The 18244-nt window shown below is 34.7% G+C and overlaps 4 protein-coding genes across 10 annotated transcripts; all 4 read left to right on the top strand.

The window, feature by feature from the left end:
- The first annotated feature begins 1514 nt into the window (after positions 1 to 1514).
- Positions 1515 to 4391, top strand: LOC118053948 (F-box protein CPR1). 5 transcript variants are annotated; one of them, XR_012169391.1, is made up of 3 exons: positions 1516 to 3079; positions 3288 to 3548; positions 4013 to 4148. XR_012169391.1 is itself a non-coding variant. In XM_073408002.1 (3 exons), the coding sequence occupies exons 1-2, from the start codon at positions 1881 to 1883 to the stop codon at positions 3325 to 3327; spliced, it is 1239 nt and encodes a 412-aa protein (XP_073264103.1). In that variant the 5' UTR covers positions 1516 to 1880; the 3' UTR covers positions 3328 to 3368; positions 3544 to 4154. The 5 variants fall into 5 exon arrangements, 4 of the variants coding, with proteins under 4 accessions (XP_034921250.1, XP_073264103.1, XP_034921253.1 ...); XM_073408002.1 differs by having other exon boundaries at positions 3288 to 3368; positions 3544 to 4154; XM_035065362.2 differs by having other exon boundaries at positions 3288 to 3368; positions 4013 to 4151.
- A 2362-nt stretch (positions 4392 to 6753) lies between these two features.
- LOC118053947 (uncharacterized) lies at positions 6754 to 9472 on the top strand. Its single transcript, XM_035065358.2, has 2 exons — positions 6754 to 7746; positions 8862 to 9472. Exons 1-2 carry the CDS (start codon positions 7240 to 7242, stop codon positions 8883 to 8885), a joined length of 531 nt encoding a protein of 176 aa, XP_034921249.1. The 5' UTR covers positions 6754 to 7239; the 3' UTR covers positions 8886 to 9472.
- Positions 9473 to 10473: 1001 nt separating this feature from the next.
- Positions 10474 to 13220, top strand: LOC118053946 (transcription termination factor MTERF15, mitochondrial). Its single transcript, XM_073411529.1, has 2 exons — positions 10474 to 11739; positions 12493 to 13220. The coding sequence occupies exon 1, from the start codon at positions 10614 to 10616 to the stop codon at positions 11712 to 11714; it is 1101 nt and encodes a 366-aa protein (XP_073267630.1). The 5' UTR covers positions 10474 to 10613; the 3' UTR covers positions 11715 to 11739; positions 12493 to 13220.
- Positions 13221 to 13723: 503 nt separating this feature from the next.
- LOC118053945 (transcription termination factor MTERF8, chloroplastic-like) lies at positions 13724 to 17078 on the top strand. Of its 3 annotated transcripts, none has more exons than XR_004688452.2 (3): positions 13724 to 15022; positions 16197 to 16411; positions 16737 to 17078. XR_004688452.2 is itself a non-coding variant. In XM_035065354.2 (2 exons), exon 1 carries the CDS (start codon positions 13824 to 13826, stop codon positions 14982 to 14984), a length of 1161 nt encoding a protein of 386 aa, XP_034921245.1. In that variant the 5' UTR covers positions 13724 to 13823; the 3' UTR covers positions 14985 to 15022; positions 16197 to 17078. The 3 variants fall into 3 exon arrangements, 1 of the variants encoding a protein (XP_034921245.1); XR_004688451.2 differs by having other exon boundaries at positions 16677 to 17078; XM_035065354.2 differs by having other exon boundaries at positions 16197 to 17078.
- The last annotated feature ends 1166 nt before the right edge of the window (positions 17079 to 18244 follow it).

Raw genomic sequence — 18244 nt, 5'->3', positions numbered from 1 at the left:
TTAAATATGATAAGCATTTTTTTTTTTTTTCAAAAATGAAAAACAATGGAGCGGGGAATCCTAAAAAAATAATAAAACTTTAAAATCACGGCTAATTATTTATTTAGTGCTTTAAATTAAAAAAAAAATGACATTAACATTAAAAAAAAAAAATATAAAAAAAAAAAATTTAGAAGATAAATTAAATATTATTATTAAATATGATATTCTAACCAACCTCAAAGTTATTAAGTGATTGTTCCACGATAAACCCTTGGTAACCAAACTAAAAATGCTTTTAGTGGTTAGGATCCACATGGCATCGCAAATTTTTGAGAACATCAACAGACAACAATGGAGCCATGCTTCACTATAGCACTGTTCACTAAAGTGAACAGTTTTTTTTTTTTTTTTTTTAATTTTGAAAAACCAGTGTGAGTGAATTAATTCACTCAGATTGTTCACATGAAAAATTTAGGTTTTTTTTTTTTTTTTTTTGAAAAACTAGTTCAATTAATTGATTCCACTTGCACTATTCACGTGAACATGAACAATATATTTTTTTTGTTTGTTAAAAAAATAGTTCTAAGGAGAATTAAATTTACTTTTACTGTATTCTCAATTTTATTCCTAATAATATTTTATTTAATTTTATTGCATGCTTAAAAAATCATGAAAAATATAGTTCTTGTCGAATGAATTTTGTATGTAATGAAATTATAATTTTTTTTTTTAAAAAAAAATTGTGTTTTACTTGAAAAACTATTATTTAATAACACTACATAAATTAGAAAGATATCGTATGATAACGTAGCATTTGTGAAATTTGATCGCAATTCCAATTATGTTATTGCTAGGTTCGACACAGTTAAAAAAAATCAGTTTTTATTTTTATTTTAATTGTGTTTTATTCAAAAAGTTAGAAGAATATCACTTGATGATGTAATAAAAAATTCAATTTTTGTTGTTGCATGCTTAAGAAATCATGAAAAATATAGTCATTATTTGATAGATTTCGTATGTGATGACATTGCATATAATTTAATGAAATACTAAAAAATATTTGATATCAATATTATTTATTTTATGATGTAATAATAGTAGTTAAATTTACAATATTTAAATTAAAAATATTTTTTAATTATTTTATAACCTTAATTTGAAAAATATTTTTTTAACCAAACATATTAAACTATTTTTTGTTCAATCTCAATTTCAACCATAGTTTGAATCAAATATATATTTTTATAAACCAACCTCAAATAAAAATATTTTTTATAATATAATTTTTTAAAAATCACAGCAACAACAATAATTACAATACCAAACACATCTATGGAATATCCAATGTTGTAACCGGATCCAGTACTTTTAATTTTATATTTTTTTATAAAAATAAAAAGTTTCACCTAACTACCTTGCAAGTCAATTGAATGGCTATTATAGAATAAAAAATTAATTGTTTAGCACGTGTGATACAAACGCCGGAACGGGGCAAGCGACTTTATCTGACCTCAAAAGACAATCATTCTCTGTATCTCTAGAATAGTGTCGACATGACCTTTCATTCAAGGCGTTGAGGTGGGGCCCCTTCCTTTTCTTCCCTCTTTTTTTTCTCTTCTCCCCTCACCTTCCCTCCGGATTCCGCCCATGGATTGTTTTTTCTTCCATGCTTACTGTCAATTGCAATCCCTCTATAGTAATTCTTTGCAAAGTTGAGTCCTAACACGTGACTCTCTAGTAACTTTCAGTCTATGCCCCCTCTGGTTTTGCGACATTTCTATGCCCGTTGTACTCTGTAAAAATAAAGGAGAAGAAGAAGAAGAAGAAGAAGAAGAAACGCTCCCCTCCCCCTCCCCCTCCCGCAAAAATATCCCTAAAGACTCAAAACGAACACCACCATGAAGACGTTGATGAGGCTCTTTCCAGAGATAGCAGCCGATATTCTAAGCAGACTACCGGTCAAATCTCTCAAACGTTTCAGGTGCGTGTCTAAATCATGGTGCAAAGAAATCGACAGTCTATACTTTATCAACACTCATCTCAAAAGATCATCACAAGCACACACCCATCTCAGCCTCATTCTCAGAGATGCCACCAACTTATGCACTGTAGACTTGGACTCACCCGACTTCACCTCCATAAAACTGAAAAACAATCCTTTAAAAAGTGACCACTGCGCTACTGAAGTGATGGGTTCTTGTAATGGACTGCTTGCCCTGTTAAATTCTGACTTTAGTATTGCTCTATATAATCCATCAACTAGAGAAAAGAAAATGATACCCGTTTCACCTTTAGAGTTTCCAAATGACTTGGACGATTCTAAAGTGTCTAGCCTGTTCAATTTTTATGGATTTGGACATGACCCCATTAATGAAGACTATAAAGTTGTGAGATTTATACACTTTTATGGTGACAGTCCTGATGGGTTTTTTCACTGTGAGGTTAAAGTTTATAGCTTGAAGTCAAATTCTTGGAAAAGAATTGATGAATATCCTTATGACTTGAGGTTTATTCTGCCACCTGATTATCACCCTCGCTGTAGAAGAGGGTATGGTGTGTTTGCTAATAGTGCTGTTCATTGGAAGGCTACTGTAGTGGGAAAGGGAAAAGAAAATGGGAGTGATTTGATTGTCGCTTTTGATCTTGGAGCTGAGGAATTTAAGATAATACCACAACCTGATTATTCCAGCAATGAACATGAAATGAATGTGGGAGTTTTAGGAGGGTGTTTATGTGTGTTTTGTAATAAGAACTGTAAACAGGTTGAAATATGGGTGATGAAGGAATATGGTGTGAAGGAATCTTGGACTCATCTGTGTACCGTTATTGCAAAGCTACAAGTGAAGGAATTTTGGTTGCATGCTAGACCTTTAGCTTATTCTAAGGGTGGAGACAAAATTCTGCTGGAATTGGATAACAGGTTTTTTGTTTGGTATGATTTGAGAAGGAGAAAGTCCAAGATTATCAAGATTCGTGGCGCTCCTCCGATTTTTATAGCTGAGATTTGTGTAGGAAGCCTTGTCACACTAAATGGAGGTGGTGAGGGTCAGACTAGTGGGAAGGACACACAAGAGAAAAGGAAGACTAGAAAGAAAAGGTTCGTTTTATTCACTTTGTTCAAGCTTGGTCCTTTTTTATGATTTTACTAATTTTGTTCCCTTTTATACTTTCAATGATATAGTTTGACAATTGGTTTAGTTGCCATGCTTGAATACTTAAGCATACTCATCTTTGGTGCTCATCAAAATCCATGTTTTGGTATGGTTACTTATGATCCGATATGTATTAATTCCTGTGTCTGCCAGGGATCAGTTCTTATCAAAGGGGTTCAAGCTGGTTTTATGATTTAGTAGGGCGGGATGTTAAATTGGAGTGTATCAACATAGGTAAATCAATAAATTCAACCACAATATTCTTGCTAATTGATGCTTGTTATGCTTAACCTATTTTGTTCCTTTTTTGTGCTTTTATGTTAAACATAACTTGTTTTCTTTTTTTTCTGGCTATGCTATCTCCGATCTTCTAAAATTCGTACTCTCTCCCACATTTTTGGCTTCAAAGATGAGGTAATAACTAATAAGAGATTCACTTGTGCACAAGATCATTTTCTCCTCTCACGGTTTTAAGCTCATTTTTTATTATGAATTTGTCTAATCTCATTTTGTGTCGAACTACTGTTACAGCTTATCAGAAAGTTTGCCTGGTCATTGTAAGTGTTGCAATTAGATCTTTAAGAGTCGTTGTAGTTGACTTGCCATTTCTTGATGCTGTTACAGATTTGACGTGGACTTCGAACCAAATATGGCAGTGGATGTTATTTAGAGATTCATGTAATCATGTAGATTGGAGCATTTATGAAACTTGTAGAAATGATCTCTTTTGCCATGTAATATATATATGAAAATTGGCCATTGCTGTTAATGTTGTAATGCAGATAGTAATTCGTCATTAAGTTTTTTGGATGTCATATGACTGATTTTTTCTTGGCAAAAAACCCAGACTGTTATCTAATCATCTTTGTTTTTCTCAGGGCTGGTAATAGATGGTTTAGGATGCAAACTTGGAAAACTATGGACATGGAGCGCATGGATGGGGATCTTAATTTGCTTTTCTCTGATTCTGGACTACAAGTTAATGTTAGTTTTTTAGGGAATATAGTTTTTCTGGCTTTATAATAGGGTAGCGGTTGAGGAACTCAGATTCTTCAACTTCCGGACAGTGTTGTGGGTTGTACCTTGTTAGGGCTTATTATGTCTATAGAACGTATTTAAAAGCATTTAACATGCTCTTTGAAGGATGGTAGCTGTTCATACATCAATCTAACTCCTCATCCTTTGGTTAAATTGATTTTTGTCCACTTGTATTTTGGAAGAACGAATGCTTTGAATTTATTTTTTGGTTGAATAGAAGTCCATATTATTTTTAGGAAATGCCACGAAGGATCAAGATCAGGGATGAAAATGGGTCGGGTCAGAGCAGGGTGAGTTCTTACAGAGGATCGAGAATAGGGATAGCAATGCAGTGAAATTTGTAGTGAATGATCAATGGTGGTGGTGGTCTGTATAGTGTTCTTTACGTCTCAACTTCTACTGGTTCAAATGCCAGAGATAATACAAGAATGGATGTTCTGTACACTTAAGTTTCTAAAATCTTCTTGGTGATGTTAATTAGATCCCATTTCGATAATTTTATCTGTCAAAAAGGGGATTGATTTTCTCCCTTTGTTTCTTTTACATGTGTTCGTGTTTTGAACACCAGGGAGGCTTGAACCATGACAGGATTTCCATAATTTTGTATAGAAAACCTTAATTACTTTGTCTAAAGGCAGCAAGTTCAAGTCCCAGTTGAAGCAGGGGACTGGTCGTGGAGGGTGGTATGGATCAATGGACTTGTCAAAGTTCGTATTTTTGTAGTATCTCCAAGCTTTTGAGCTCCAATGAGCAGAGCTTGTTTGGTAGCACATGTAATTATGGTTATTTTTTAAATAATTTTTTATATTAAAATAAATAATAATGATATTTTATTTTTTAAAAATTATTTTTACATAGAATGATTCGAAAATATTAAAAATATATTAATTTAAAATTAATAAAAATATATAAAAAAAATTAAATTTAAAAAAAAAAAAAAAAAACAGACCTTTAGAGATATTAAGGATTTGAGGGCTGATTTTGCATTATTGATCGAGCCCTTAAAATAGCACTTCCTCTGACAAATTATCATTGCTGGACAACAAGTAACAACATTCTCCACTTATGGCATCCTAATCTGGAACAAGTCAAGAGTTCTAGTAGCATAAATGAGTCTTCTAAAATTGTATTAGCATGTTGAGGTACTGAGGGATAGCTCAGTGAAACTTGAATTTCTAAAAAAACAAGTTATGGATTCAATTCAAACCTGAATTAATATAAAAATAAAAATTATATTATTTTACTTTTAAAATCTAATTTGGGAGTCGATCAAGACAAAACCTTATTTTGACCATAAAAATTTCTTGAAAAAATCAATATATTTTTAACTTGTATTTTATTTCAAGTTGACCTAGTTTTTTGTCGGGTTTGATTGAATCAATCTTTCCTCTATTTTTTTCTTTTTTAATTTGGACCACTCTAGGTCTTTGATCAACCTATCAAGTTAGTTCTGATATTATAACTAGGTTATTTATAATATTGATAATTTCAATATTAAATATAAATTAAAACAAAAAAAATCTAACTATTTTTTAAAAAATATATAAGATTAACAACAATACATATTAAGGATAATATATATATTATATATATATAATATATATCTGAAAAAATAATTTTATCTTATATATCATTACCAAACACAATTTTATTTATATTTTTTTTTCTATATTATTTTTTTAATTTTTAATTTTTCATTGTCTTGTCTTTTTTTAGGTGATTATAACCAGACATTACTATAAGATACATACAAGTACTTCTCTTCCATCTTATTAATGATTTGGATGGGAAATCCTTTTGTTTTGAATGACTTAACATTTGGATTTAAAGTGATAAGCTCATGATTTGAGTGAATCTTGACTCTCTTCTCTAGCTGATCAACCAGTAAATAATCCACATCTCCGCATCCATCTAGTAGACTTGCAGTGGAAAAAAACCCGAACAAAATCCCTTAGCGTCTCTCTTCACCTGCAGCAGAAAGAGTCAAAAGGTAAAGTTTACTGTTTATGATTTATGGAAGAAACCTAAAACCCCCGATTGGTTATGATTTATGGAATCCAACCCACCCGCCCAACCAGACCCGATTGGTTATGATTTATGGAAGAAACCTAAAACCCCCTGCAAGAAACTTTCTGCTTGCATCCAGAATGAGAAGCCTGCTTTCTCTTATGCATAAACGTTTTCTATCAAGTAGCCCATCATTATCATCATCATCATCTACAGTTGAGTGCCTCGTAAACTCATGTGGGCTTCTCTCAAAATCAGCTCTTGAATTTTCCCGAGACTTCCACCTCCATGAAAACAACCTCCAAAGCTTCCAATCTGTATTCCGCTGCTTCCAGTCCTACAACATTCCCAGCATCCGCATAACCAAATTGATTAAAAGGCGGCCTCAAATCCTCAACTACAATGTAGAAGACAACCTCAAGCCTAAACTCCAGCTCCTCGTGCAAAATGGTATCGTGGGTCATCACATGTGCAAGGTTTTCGTATGAAATCCGTTAATTTTGAACGCTGACTTAGATTCTCAAATTAAACCATGTTTTCAGTTTTTAAAGTCTGTTCCGAAGCTCGATTCTCAAAATCAGCTCTTGAATTTTCCCGAGACTTCCACCTCCATGAAAACAACCTCCAAAGCTTCCAATCTGTATTCCGCTGCTTCCAGTCCTACAACATTCCCAGCATCCGCATAACCAAATTGATTAAAAGGCGGCCTCAAATCCTCAACTACAATGTAGAAGACAACCTCAAGCCTAAACTCCAGCTCCTCGTGCAAAATGGCATCGTGGGTCATCACATGTGCAAGGTTTTCGTATGAAATCCGTTAATTTTGAACGCTGACTTAGATTCTCAAATTAAACCATGTTTTCAGTTTTTAAAGTCTGTTCTTGGTAGTAATAGGAATGTCGTAGAAGCTATTAATCGTTCTTCCAATTTGTTGACTTGTGATTTGAAGGGTTGTTTGCAACCAAATGTTGATTTTTTGATTAGAGAGGGAGTGCCTTTTGATGGGGTTGCTGAATTTCTTATTAGGGACGCAATAACTGTACAGCACAAGCATAATAATATGGTCAATGCAGTGAATGATCTTAAGAATCTGGGATTTGATCCAAAGGCTCCTGTTTTTCTTGAGGCTGTTAGAGTGAGGATTCACATGAGTGAGTCAATTTGGAAGGAGAAAATTGAAGTGATGAAGAGTTTGGGGTGGAGTGAAGAGGAGATTTTTTCGGCTTTTAAGCGAGATCTGATTTTTTTAAAATCACCAGTGGAGAAAATCAGGGTGGCGACAGATTTCTTTGTCAATACATTAAAATTGGGACGGCAAATTTTAAGTGAAGATCCTGAATTTTTTACCCTTAAAATTGATAAAAGTTGTCGAAGGAGGCATGATGTTTTCAAACTTTTGGAGTCGGAGAAGCTGATCGAAGGGGGTGTGAAGATTGAGGAAGTGCTCAAAATGAGGGATAAGGAGTTCTTGGTGAAATACGTTAAGAAGTATGTGGACAAAGTCCCAGGTTTATGGGAGACTTTCAATGGTAGGAAGCAACAACAATCTTTACCCGGTCTAACAGAGGTAATATTGGTTAATTTGTTTCCTGAACTTTCAATTTGGATGTTGGTTTTTAATGCCATCTGCCATTTCTTTCCTGGTCATTTTTGTTCTATCTCTTTCCTTTACATTTTTTCACTTTTACTTGCATACTTTAACTTGCTATGTATATTTGAAGCATACAAAGCATCCGTTTGATTGTTAAAGTGTGAAGCACACATTAGTTTCATATTTAGGTCCGTCCAATCAGCTCTGCAGTTCATATCTTTTAGATAATTGTAAGTTCACATAATCGTCTCATGTTATCTGCTGAGATGATTATGTGACCTTACAATTGTCTGCTGCTGATTTTTGGATATTGTTTTTGATGTTATCTGCTGCTGGTTTCATGGTCCTTTTTGTTCATTTGATTTCCTTTACCTCTCTCACTATAACTCGCATATTTGAACTGACTACTTATATGTGGGAGCTTATGAATCATTGATTATATTGTTAAATTGCCAAGCATATCATTAATTTCATTTTCAGGTCTGACCAGCTCTATACTTCGTGTCTAAGAGTTTTCTGATAATTGCTAGGCTGTATAATCATCCCAAGGTAAAATGATTGCATTAGAAATTTACAAATACATGGATTTTCAAAGCAAATAAATCTGAACCACATGATTAGCTGAGCGGCCTCTTCTTGCTGTAAAGGGGATGTCTTAGGTTTGAATCTGGAAGTGGAATGTGGAAATAAAGGAGTTAACATCAGGTTAAAGGTTTTCAAAGAATAAATGAATTCAACTAGAACTGTACAAATACAATTTGCATATTCTGAGGCAATTCTAGCCAATATACAAATACAATTTGCATATTCGGAGTCAGTTCTAACCAAGGGGTGTCTTGAGTTAACGGATGAAGCATTAGAATTTAGATGAGCCAAAAAGAAAAAAGAAAACTGTATGGCCTTTCTTTTATATGATAGTAAGCTTTAAGGGCCTAGATCAACTGATATCAGTGTTGTTAAATGTTTCTTGTTATATGACTTTGATATCAGTGTTGCTATTTCGATCTTTAATGTATCCGACAAATCTTAACAAAGACACCACTTCTGTTACAAATTGTGCTAAACTAGTTGAATTTTTGGCAATGCTACAGCAATGGGGAAAAGCAGCTCGTTGAGAGTAGGGAAATTATAATTGATGGGCTAGTGAAGAAACACCCACCAGATCACGCCCTGCCGAAGCAGCTAAAATTGTTTCTGATGACGAAGCTCTGTTGCATGCAGAATTTTGGAACTGATTGTGGTGTAGATAATGAACCAATGGATGCAACTTCTCAAAAGTGATATTATTAGGAATGTCATCATAGTGTACCCTGAATTAAAAGAATTCACTGCGATAACGTGGGAAAGAAGTCCAAGTTTTGGGGTAGCTTGTTGCTAGTTTAGAGAGAGACACCCCTTACGAAATAAATAGCATCCCTTGTAATCTTGCCACAGTCTTTTTACTTGGGCATACGAATGCTAATGCAATTGTAGCTGTTGCATATGGGTGGGGATCAGGATTGTCATCAAATCCTCGGATGGTTGAATTTTATTCTTTGTTTCTGAAAACAGCAAGTAACTTTAGCTCACATGTTTTATTTTAGGGGAATGTCTATGATGCTTAAAAGAGGGTAGCTCTCTGCTCCATATTTTGGTGTCCATAAATTCATTTTATTGGTCTGTTTTAGAAGGAAGGGTGGCCAATGGCATAGTGTTCAAGGTTGATACTTGGATTCTTAAAAGTGTTATTTCATAATCAGCATCCCTTGTTGGTTAATTCATGTACTTACCAATTGTCATGGCATTCTTGCTTGGAAAGGAGCTGAGTTCTTGAAGTTACTTGAAGTGAGCTCCTAGACTGATTACAAAAGAAGTAGAACAAAACAAAGCCAGGTTTAACAACTATTCATATGCACAAGTAAATTGAAACAGAGCCAGGATCTTCCTTCATATCCAATTAGAGGTTTCGGGTTCGAATTTCTCAGGCCAATCCACCGGACATACGGGATAGACACAAACCAGAAAGAAAACCTAGGACAGCATAAGAAACCATTTTTGGTCTTTAACATTTTGAAATCATGTTTATCATGTCTGAGATGTGCTATAAAGATCACAAATCTAAACATGAGCATACATCTAACTGCCTGCAGATCGCATGGTTGCCGCACAAAAAAGATGGGTTTTGTATTCGAGTGGTATTGTTGGGTCATCTTTTACCTAACAAAACTAATTTCCAACTTTCGCTGTCAACTAACTAGAAATCGACCACAATGATCTATGAATGATTTGCATGATCACATAAAGGAGATTGGTTCATAGCAATGGACAAATTAGCATGCTCAGATTCCAGGCTAGAAATGGTACAAGCTAGACAAATTCAATTTATATGAGCATGCCAGGTTTTGATGGATTGTATCAATGATTTTTCTTGTTTGCTCGCATATTTTTTAAACCGAAGGGAATGAGTTAATAATGTAGTTGTTAAGCCAGGCTCACGAGTTGATTTAAAAAACTGAGATACAAATCCCATCTTTGATCAGATTTTTTTGTTCAATTGATAAACACGGTTACTTCAAAGTTTTTAATATTTTTATAAAAAAATCAATTTTCATAAAAATGATTAATATGAATTCCACAGGTAATTGAATAACACCCTTTTCCAAACCTGTTCAAGAGAAAAATATATATATATATATATATATATATATATATTCCACGGTGTGAGCACCTTTAAGGCTGAAAGGGCGTATGGAAATCTTATCTTATCTGTCCCAAACCCAACAGCTGCTAGCATTAAACGGTCTCAAAAACTCTACTCGTTTGATCTTTTGTGTTGTCCACAGAACACATTTTGCTTCCAAGGAATGGCAAGTAATGTACCACTGAGAAACCTGCTTTCTCTGGTACAAAATCGTTCCTTGAAAACGTCCACTGTACCGCCCAATACTTCATCCCCATCGTCATTTACTGTACAATACCTCCTTAGCTCACCTGGGCTTCACTTAGAATCTGTTCATTCAGTTTCCCAGAAGCTCCGAATCGATGAAAGTGATCTTCAAAACCCCCATTATGTCATCGGGTTCTTGAAAGCTCACGATTTTAAGGATGCCCACATAGCCAAATTGATCCACAAGTGGCCTGCTGTCCTCCATTGCAAAGTAGAACACAATTTGAAGCCTAAATTTGAGTTCTTTATAGAAAATGGTTTTGTCGGTGAGATTCTGCCCGAGCTTATTGTATCAAATCCGGATGTTTTGAGAAGGGCTTTAGATTCTCGAATTATACCATGCTTTGAGCTTTTGAAGTCGGTTCTTGGTTGCAGTGAGAAAGCTGCATCGGCTTTTAAGCGTTGTTCGGTATCAATGATGTCTGCCATGGAACCAAACATTGATTTATTGATAAAAGAGGGAGTGCCTGTCGATAGGATTGCAAAACTGATTATGTTGCAACCAAGAACTATACAGCAAAAGCATCAGAGGATGGTTTATGCTGTGAAAGCTCTTAAAGATTTGGAAATCGATTCAAAGACTACCGTTTTTATACATGCTCTTAGAGTGATGTTACAAATGAGCGAGTCCACTTGGAACAAGAAAGTTGAAGTGTTGAAGAGTTTGGGGTGGACCGAGGAGGAGATTTTACAGGCTTTTAAGCGATGCCCCTTTTGTTTTACATGTTCTGAGGAGAAAATCAGGAGTGTCGTGGATTTCCTGGTGAACACATTGAAGATGGAACTGCGAACTGTAATTGGACGTCCCGAGTTTCTTATGCTGTCTGTTGATAAAAGGATTCGTCCAAGGTACAATGTGTTAAAGATTTTGGAGTCGAAGAAGCTGGTTATTGGGAAGAAGAATATGAAGCAGTTGCTAACAATGCGGGAGAACAATTTCTTCCAGAACTATGTCATTAAGTATGCAGACAAGGTCCCAGGTTTATTGGAGGCATATGAGGTTCTTCCAAAGCAATAAAGATAGATTCTTGATGGCAAAAGATGTAAGTTGACTTTTTCAATGAAAAGCATAATAATATTATAAATTGCTTTTGGTCTTCTGTGAATTAGAGGCACTTTATGTGCTTTCTGTTTCAAGTTATATATTCCTCGATTAAGTCTTCAAATGCTAATAGTTCAATTTCTTATCATTTTGCATATTGGTTATTCATATTTTTCTTGTGATGTTTTGTTCCTGTGACCATGAATGTTTCCAGATCATCTCTCTGGCCTTTTAATGTGATTGGAAAGAATCTGAACTATCATTTATGGCTTTGGTTCCCAAATGTGGCCAGTGTTTGGTTATGAAAAGTTTTAGGTCAATTAGTTTTGTTACTCAGAATAGGTAAAATCTGTGATTAACATTGCTTTTGCTTGGGAGAGGACCGAGAGGTGGATTTAAGGTTCAATGCTTACCTGAATAAAATGCATGATTTTCAAAAGCTTGCAGTCATATACTCATTGATTTAGGTCTTCCATATTGGATTCTGGAGGTGATGGAATAAGTGATTCTTTTCTTGTGTGCATCCTCTGAGGCAGAGTGGCACAAATTCCTGTTACAGGCTGGTGTTTTCCCAATCCACACTGAACAGGCAGATGATACTCAAGTAACAAGTCCTTGATTCATTGATTTGTGCATGGAGAAAATAAAGTTTTAAGTAAAAAAAAATTAAATATGGATGTGATGGTTAGTTGTTTGGCCTTGGTTCATGAGCAAAATTTAGTTCTGAGACGACAGAATGTGCTATGCCATGTAGGGGATCATCTGTCTGCCATGCATATCTGCTACAGTATCATATATGGAACAGATGCGCATACAGGTTTCCAGTCAAGCACTTGTTGATTAAGTACATTATTTTGTTCTGGAATTCTTTTGGACACGCAAACAACTATTCCCTGTTTATAAAGTAGGGCTCTTTTCTCAGATTAAGAGCAGCTTTAGCATCATGAATACTGGTTATTGGATCATTATAAGCGATATTTAACAGTTTGGAAAAATATGATAGCACAAGGCTTGTCAAAGTTATTCGAGGATTAATGACTCGGGCTTCCGGACTTGGCTATGCAAATTTAACAACTGCAGCTCTAGCTGGCTGTTTTAGTAGCAGGTGATTTTGCCGGAGATGTTGATTTTGAGTGTGTATCATCTTGCCAACAATGAGGATATTGGGCCATGGAAGTGAAGAGGGTGGCTCCAGGCACCCGCCATGCTGGCATCTCACATTTGATATCTTCATAGATCCCATTATTGTAGATCCATAAACAAAGGCAAATCATTTTACCTCTTCTTCCTCTGAGAAAGAACCTAGGTTATTCTTTGGATGAACAGGTTAAGTGTTCATTTCTGTCTGTGTCCATTTTGACATCCAATTTCTGTCTCAGAAAATCCAAGCTCATCCTGTTGTTTGTATATATATTAAAAAAATAAAACCTTAGCTCCAAAAATTGCCACATTATCCATGAGAAATCAGCTTTCTTTGATGCACGCTCGTTTTCTTGATGAATAACAATAACTTGCTGCGGTGTAATCATAAATAATTTATCGATTTACTTAGGAGTATAATTATTAAATGTAGGTTTAATAAATGATTTTATTTAAAACCTGGCTTGAGCTACACAAGTCTGAATATTGATTTGGTTAAACATGGATAATAATGAGTTAATTTATGATTTAATTGACCTAATTAATAACCAGGTGAGACGCAGCAGGGTAAACTTGAAAATTTCTTTATTTTTATTAAAAATAATGTTTTATTTAAAAAATTAATAAAATAATATTGTTTTTGGTTGATGGGATAATCCTAAACTAAATTCTTAGTTATGGTCAGGAGGACCCACTCATAAGAGAATCATGGATCTCGAAAATGTAATCCAAGAGCAAGAATATTGGACCACTAAAATAACAGCCCACAATAACTTTAAAAATAACAGCCCACGTTAACCCTATCGAGACCAGCCCATTTGGATCCTTGACAGCACAGCTCACAATCGTTCTTCGTGTACCCTCAGAGTCAAAGCCCTAACAAAAGTCAAAAACCCTTTCCAGCCTCTGTGTCAAATCTGAAACACAAGCATTTTGCTGTCAGAAATGGCCGCCAATAAACATAGCAGAAGCTTGCTTTCTCTGCTTCAAAAACGTTTTCTATTAACATTTTCTGCTGCACTTTCTCCTCCTACAGCTCAATTACCCACCAGTAGCTCTTCTTCTTCATCGTCGTCCTTCACAGTTCATTTCCTTGTGAATTCTTGCGGGCTCACTTCAAAATCTGCCCTTTCAGTTTCCAAGAAGTTCCAAATCCGTGAAAACAAACTCCAAAACCCTCAATCCGTACTCCAGTTCTTGAAAGCTCATGACTTTAGCGAAACCCATATTTCCAAATTGATTGAAAAGCGACCCAAGATTCTCCTGCGCAGAATAGAAGACAATCTGAAAGCCAAGTTTGACTTCTTTATCGAGAATGGTTTTGCGGGTCAGCTTCTGCCCCAACTTATTTTATCAAATCCGGTGATTTTGGAAAGGGCATTAGATTCCCATATTAAACCATCTCTTCTGTACTTTAAGTCTATTCTCGGTACCAGCGAGAAAGTTATTGCAGCTTCCAAACGTTCTGTGTTTTTGTTGACTTGTGATTGGAACAGTATCGTGCAACCAAATGTTGATTTCTTGATTAAAGAGGGAGTTCCTGTTGATAGGGTTGCAAAGTTGTTTCTGTTTCACCCACAGGTTGTGCAACGGAAGCATGATAGGATGGTTTATGCGGTTAATACTGTCAAGGATTTGGGACTTGAACCAGAGGTTTCTATTTTTATATATGCTCTTACTACCATGATGCAATCGAGCGAGTCCACTTTGAAGAAGAAAGTTGAAGTGTTGAAGAGTTTGGGGTGGACGGAGGAGGAGATTTTCCGGGCTTTTAAGCAAGACCCTGCTATTTTGCGATTTTCAGAGGACAAGATCAGGGGTGTGATGGATTTCTTGGTGAATACTGTGGGATTGAGGCCACAAACTATTATTGCAAACCCTTTGTTTCTTCATTACTCAATTAACAAAAGGCTTCGACCAAGGTATAATGTTTTGAAGGCTTTGGAGTCAAAGAAGCTCTTTGATGAGGGCATAAGCATTGGGTCGGCGCTAAAAATGAGCGATAAGAAATTCATGAAGAACTATGTTTCCAAGTATGTAAACAGTGTCCCCGGTATATTGGACACATATAAGGGTATCATCAAGCCTATAAAGATGGATAATTGATGGAAAAAGATGCACGCTTACCTTGCACTGCAAATTAAGTAAGATAATATTCTTGAATCAGAGAGGTTTTGTGCTTGGCTGTTTAAATTTGCATTGCCGCATTAATTCTTTGAACACTCTGTAAAATTTATCATTATTTTATGTAGTTATCTTGCAGTGGTTGTTCTCACCATCACGTCTATTTCTAGACTATTTCGAATCAAGAAACAGAATAATCTCTTGAGTTTTGTCACTTTCGAATTTTTAATTTGAATTTACTTCGTTGATTGTCAAGCTTCAAATGTTTGAAGCTGGAACTAACATAATCATAGGCTTTCTGACATTAAACTTAAAAATAATGCGTGGTTGAGTGTCAGAGACTACAAATCTAAGCTTGCCTTTCCGGTTGAAATAAACAAGCCCTTCGCCAAATCCACACTTCTTCTGCTGAAAGATTTTGTGAGCTGTAGACTATGTATTGGTTGGATAGCTGTGCTTGGCTGGCCAGGAGAGAATGTTGAAGAAGAGCAATTTTAATGAAGAGTTTAAAGGGGGATAAAGTTGTGTAGCTTGCTCGGTGGTGACAGGACCTTGATGAAATGATAAGCATCTCATGGTTCAGGTTTCTTTTATTCATTGAAAGTGTTGCGGATAAGAAAGAAAAGGCAGAGGGGATAAAAATAATTGGAGGAGATACTTTAATTTAGGGTTTGGACCTCTGGGTCTGGCTTTGTAGGTTGGGTTCACTAACAGCACTTGGTTCTGAGGGGAAGAAATTATATAGCCTCAGTCCCTTTCCATTCTATATTTTGCTGAACAGGCAGGCCTATGGCAAAGATGTATGTTTCATATCAGTTAGTTGTGGTGGGTCGAGTACATCAATTTTCTTCAAGAATTTGTGTTCATGTGAACAATAATTTGAAGTTTACTAGTGATAATATCGATTTGTAGAACAATGATGTTGCATTATTTTCGTTTTTATACTTCAATTATATATGTCCATGCTTTATGAGGGGGGCAAATTGTATATTAGCAGCTAAGCATCTTGGTAAATAAGCACTTGCTCACCATCATGGCAAATCACTCTAGTCACCCTGCAAATTAGGTTTATGCTCTTTTTTTCTTCTTTCCATTCTCTTCAACCTTAAAACTCATTTCTCCACGTGGTTGGTTTTCCACTCTTTTAAATTTTCAGTTAGTTCTGTGCTTGAAATGTTTCTTGCATTTTACCAGGTACTCAACCTCATCTTGGACCCAAAATCTTTACAGACAGTTATCTTGCCCTAACATATGTTCCCATTACTTGAAAAATTTGGTGATGCAAGGATCAAGGAAGTAATTCTTATGGAGGGTCTGTCTCAACTTCCTTGTATCCAGACCATGAGTTTAAGAGAAAAAAATGCTCTCCTGCTTGTGCGCAAAGCTCTTCGCTACTTTGCAGCTTGAAGGTGATCATTCTTGCACCCCGAGGGGCAGGTCTATGCAGCATGCTCTTTAGGTTTTTTTCCCAGTCTTTTCAACCTTAAAACTCAACTTGTCAGATAGTTAGATGAATGACTAATGGTAATGTAGTGTTTGCTGAGTCTTAGCTTTAGGACTAGTTTTCTCTTGAGGTAGATAATTCAGATAATTTTTTTACTCAGGCTCTATTTCGTTTGCCGATCTCTGATTGCATCTGCCTGTCAACTTTGTCACCCCCTCTTTCCTTTGCAGGAACGTGTTGACTTTGCAATCAACTTGGAAAACTTTTAATTTGGATTTTGTTTCTCCCAGGCTCTGTTTCTTTTGGGCTAGAATGCATCGAGAAGCTACAGAGAGACAATTTACTGCATTTTCTGGCATAATTTTCATCTAACTATCATCTTCAACATAGCATTCCTTGACCACCAGTTTGGCTCTGAATCTTTATAAGCAATATTTAACAGTCTGGGAAAATATGATAGCACGAGGCTTGTCAAAGTTAACAAGTATGTTTCGAGGGATTTTAACAGGCTATATTTTTCATATGAATATGTTGTTTGAGCTAAGATTTTGTACTTTGATTGTCCAAGCAGGGTAGGTAATTAAATCTTCACAAACTCTGTTATTTTTAAATAGAATCAATATTTTTTTTAATTATGTATTTTTCCTCTGCTATATGTATTCCATTCTTTAAAACAATATAAAAATTTGCTATGTTAAAATTGACTTGCTTGTACCTTATGGATTTAGTTAAATAGAGTCTTATTATTAGCCTAAATTAAGGGAATAAAAAGGGAAGCGAAGCACTCAACTAACACCGTTTGGCATTTCGTTTCAAATGGTGTTTCATCAAATTTTAATTTTTTTTTTTACTAAAATTAAATGCGGTTTGTATTTTTTAGATCGTTTTGATGTGCTGATGTCAAAAATAATTTTTAAAAAATAAAAAAAATTATTGGCATGTATTTCGACACGAAAAGCTATTTGAAAAGTAACCGCTACCAACTACCAAATACGCTCTAAAAAGATGAAGCGGAGGAAGGAAGAGAATTTCATCGACATATAGCCTATTATATTATGTTATAGCACCAGCTCTTCGTCTTCTTCGCCTCTTATTTCTTATGATGTTTCCACAGTTCGTTGATTATTGAATTTGCATAAGCAGTCTTCTCCTGTTCAAGAAAGGCCTGTCAGAGCCACGACAATGATGTTTGTGAATGCATGATATAGGATTTTTGTAAGAATGTTTTATAAATTGATTCGTGAAAGAAAGTATTTCGAAATTGATTTTTAAATGGTTGTATAATAGCTGAATGATTTCTATTTGATAAATAATATCTTTAGATTTGTTATTAGACATTTATTATTAATAATTTTGAGAACTTGCAATAAGATTTTTAAATTTTTTTGTAAGATTTTTTTATTACGCTGTTGTGATTATTTATGAAATATATATTTTATGAATTTTTAATTTCAAATTTTTGTTTTTTATGAATTTTATAAAGTTTACCTTTATTATTTAAAATTAAATGTTAGATGTAAAGGTATGTCTACGTGCGGTTTTGGAGAAGTGATAGTTGTATTATGATGTAATTGAAGGGGTACAGGACCTGGAGTGTGTTTAAAAACGCGGTTTGCATTGTGTTTATAAAAAAAAATTAATTTTTTTATTTAAAATAATTTTTTTTATATTTTTAGATTATTTTAATGCATTATATCAAAAATAATTTTTAAAATTAAAAAAATTATTTTATTATATTTATAAATAAATAAACATTTTAAATTACGACACAATTAGAAAACAGTCTCTCGTGGGTGTA

Source organism: Populus alba, chromosome 1 (assembly GCF_005239225.2).
Source record: "Populus alba chromosome 1, ASM523922v2, whole genome shotgun sequence".
Taxonomy (NCBI): domain Eukaryota; kingdom Viridiplantae; phylum Streptophyta; class Magnoliopsida; order Malpighiales; family Salicaceae; genus Populus; species Populus alba.
This window is presented reverse-complemented; position numbering and strand designations above follow the sequence as displayed.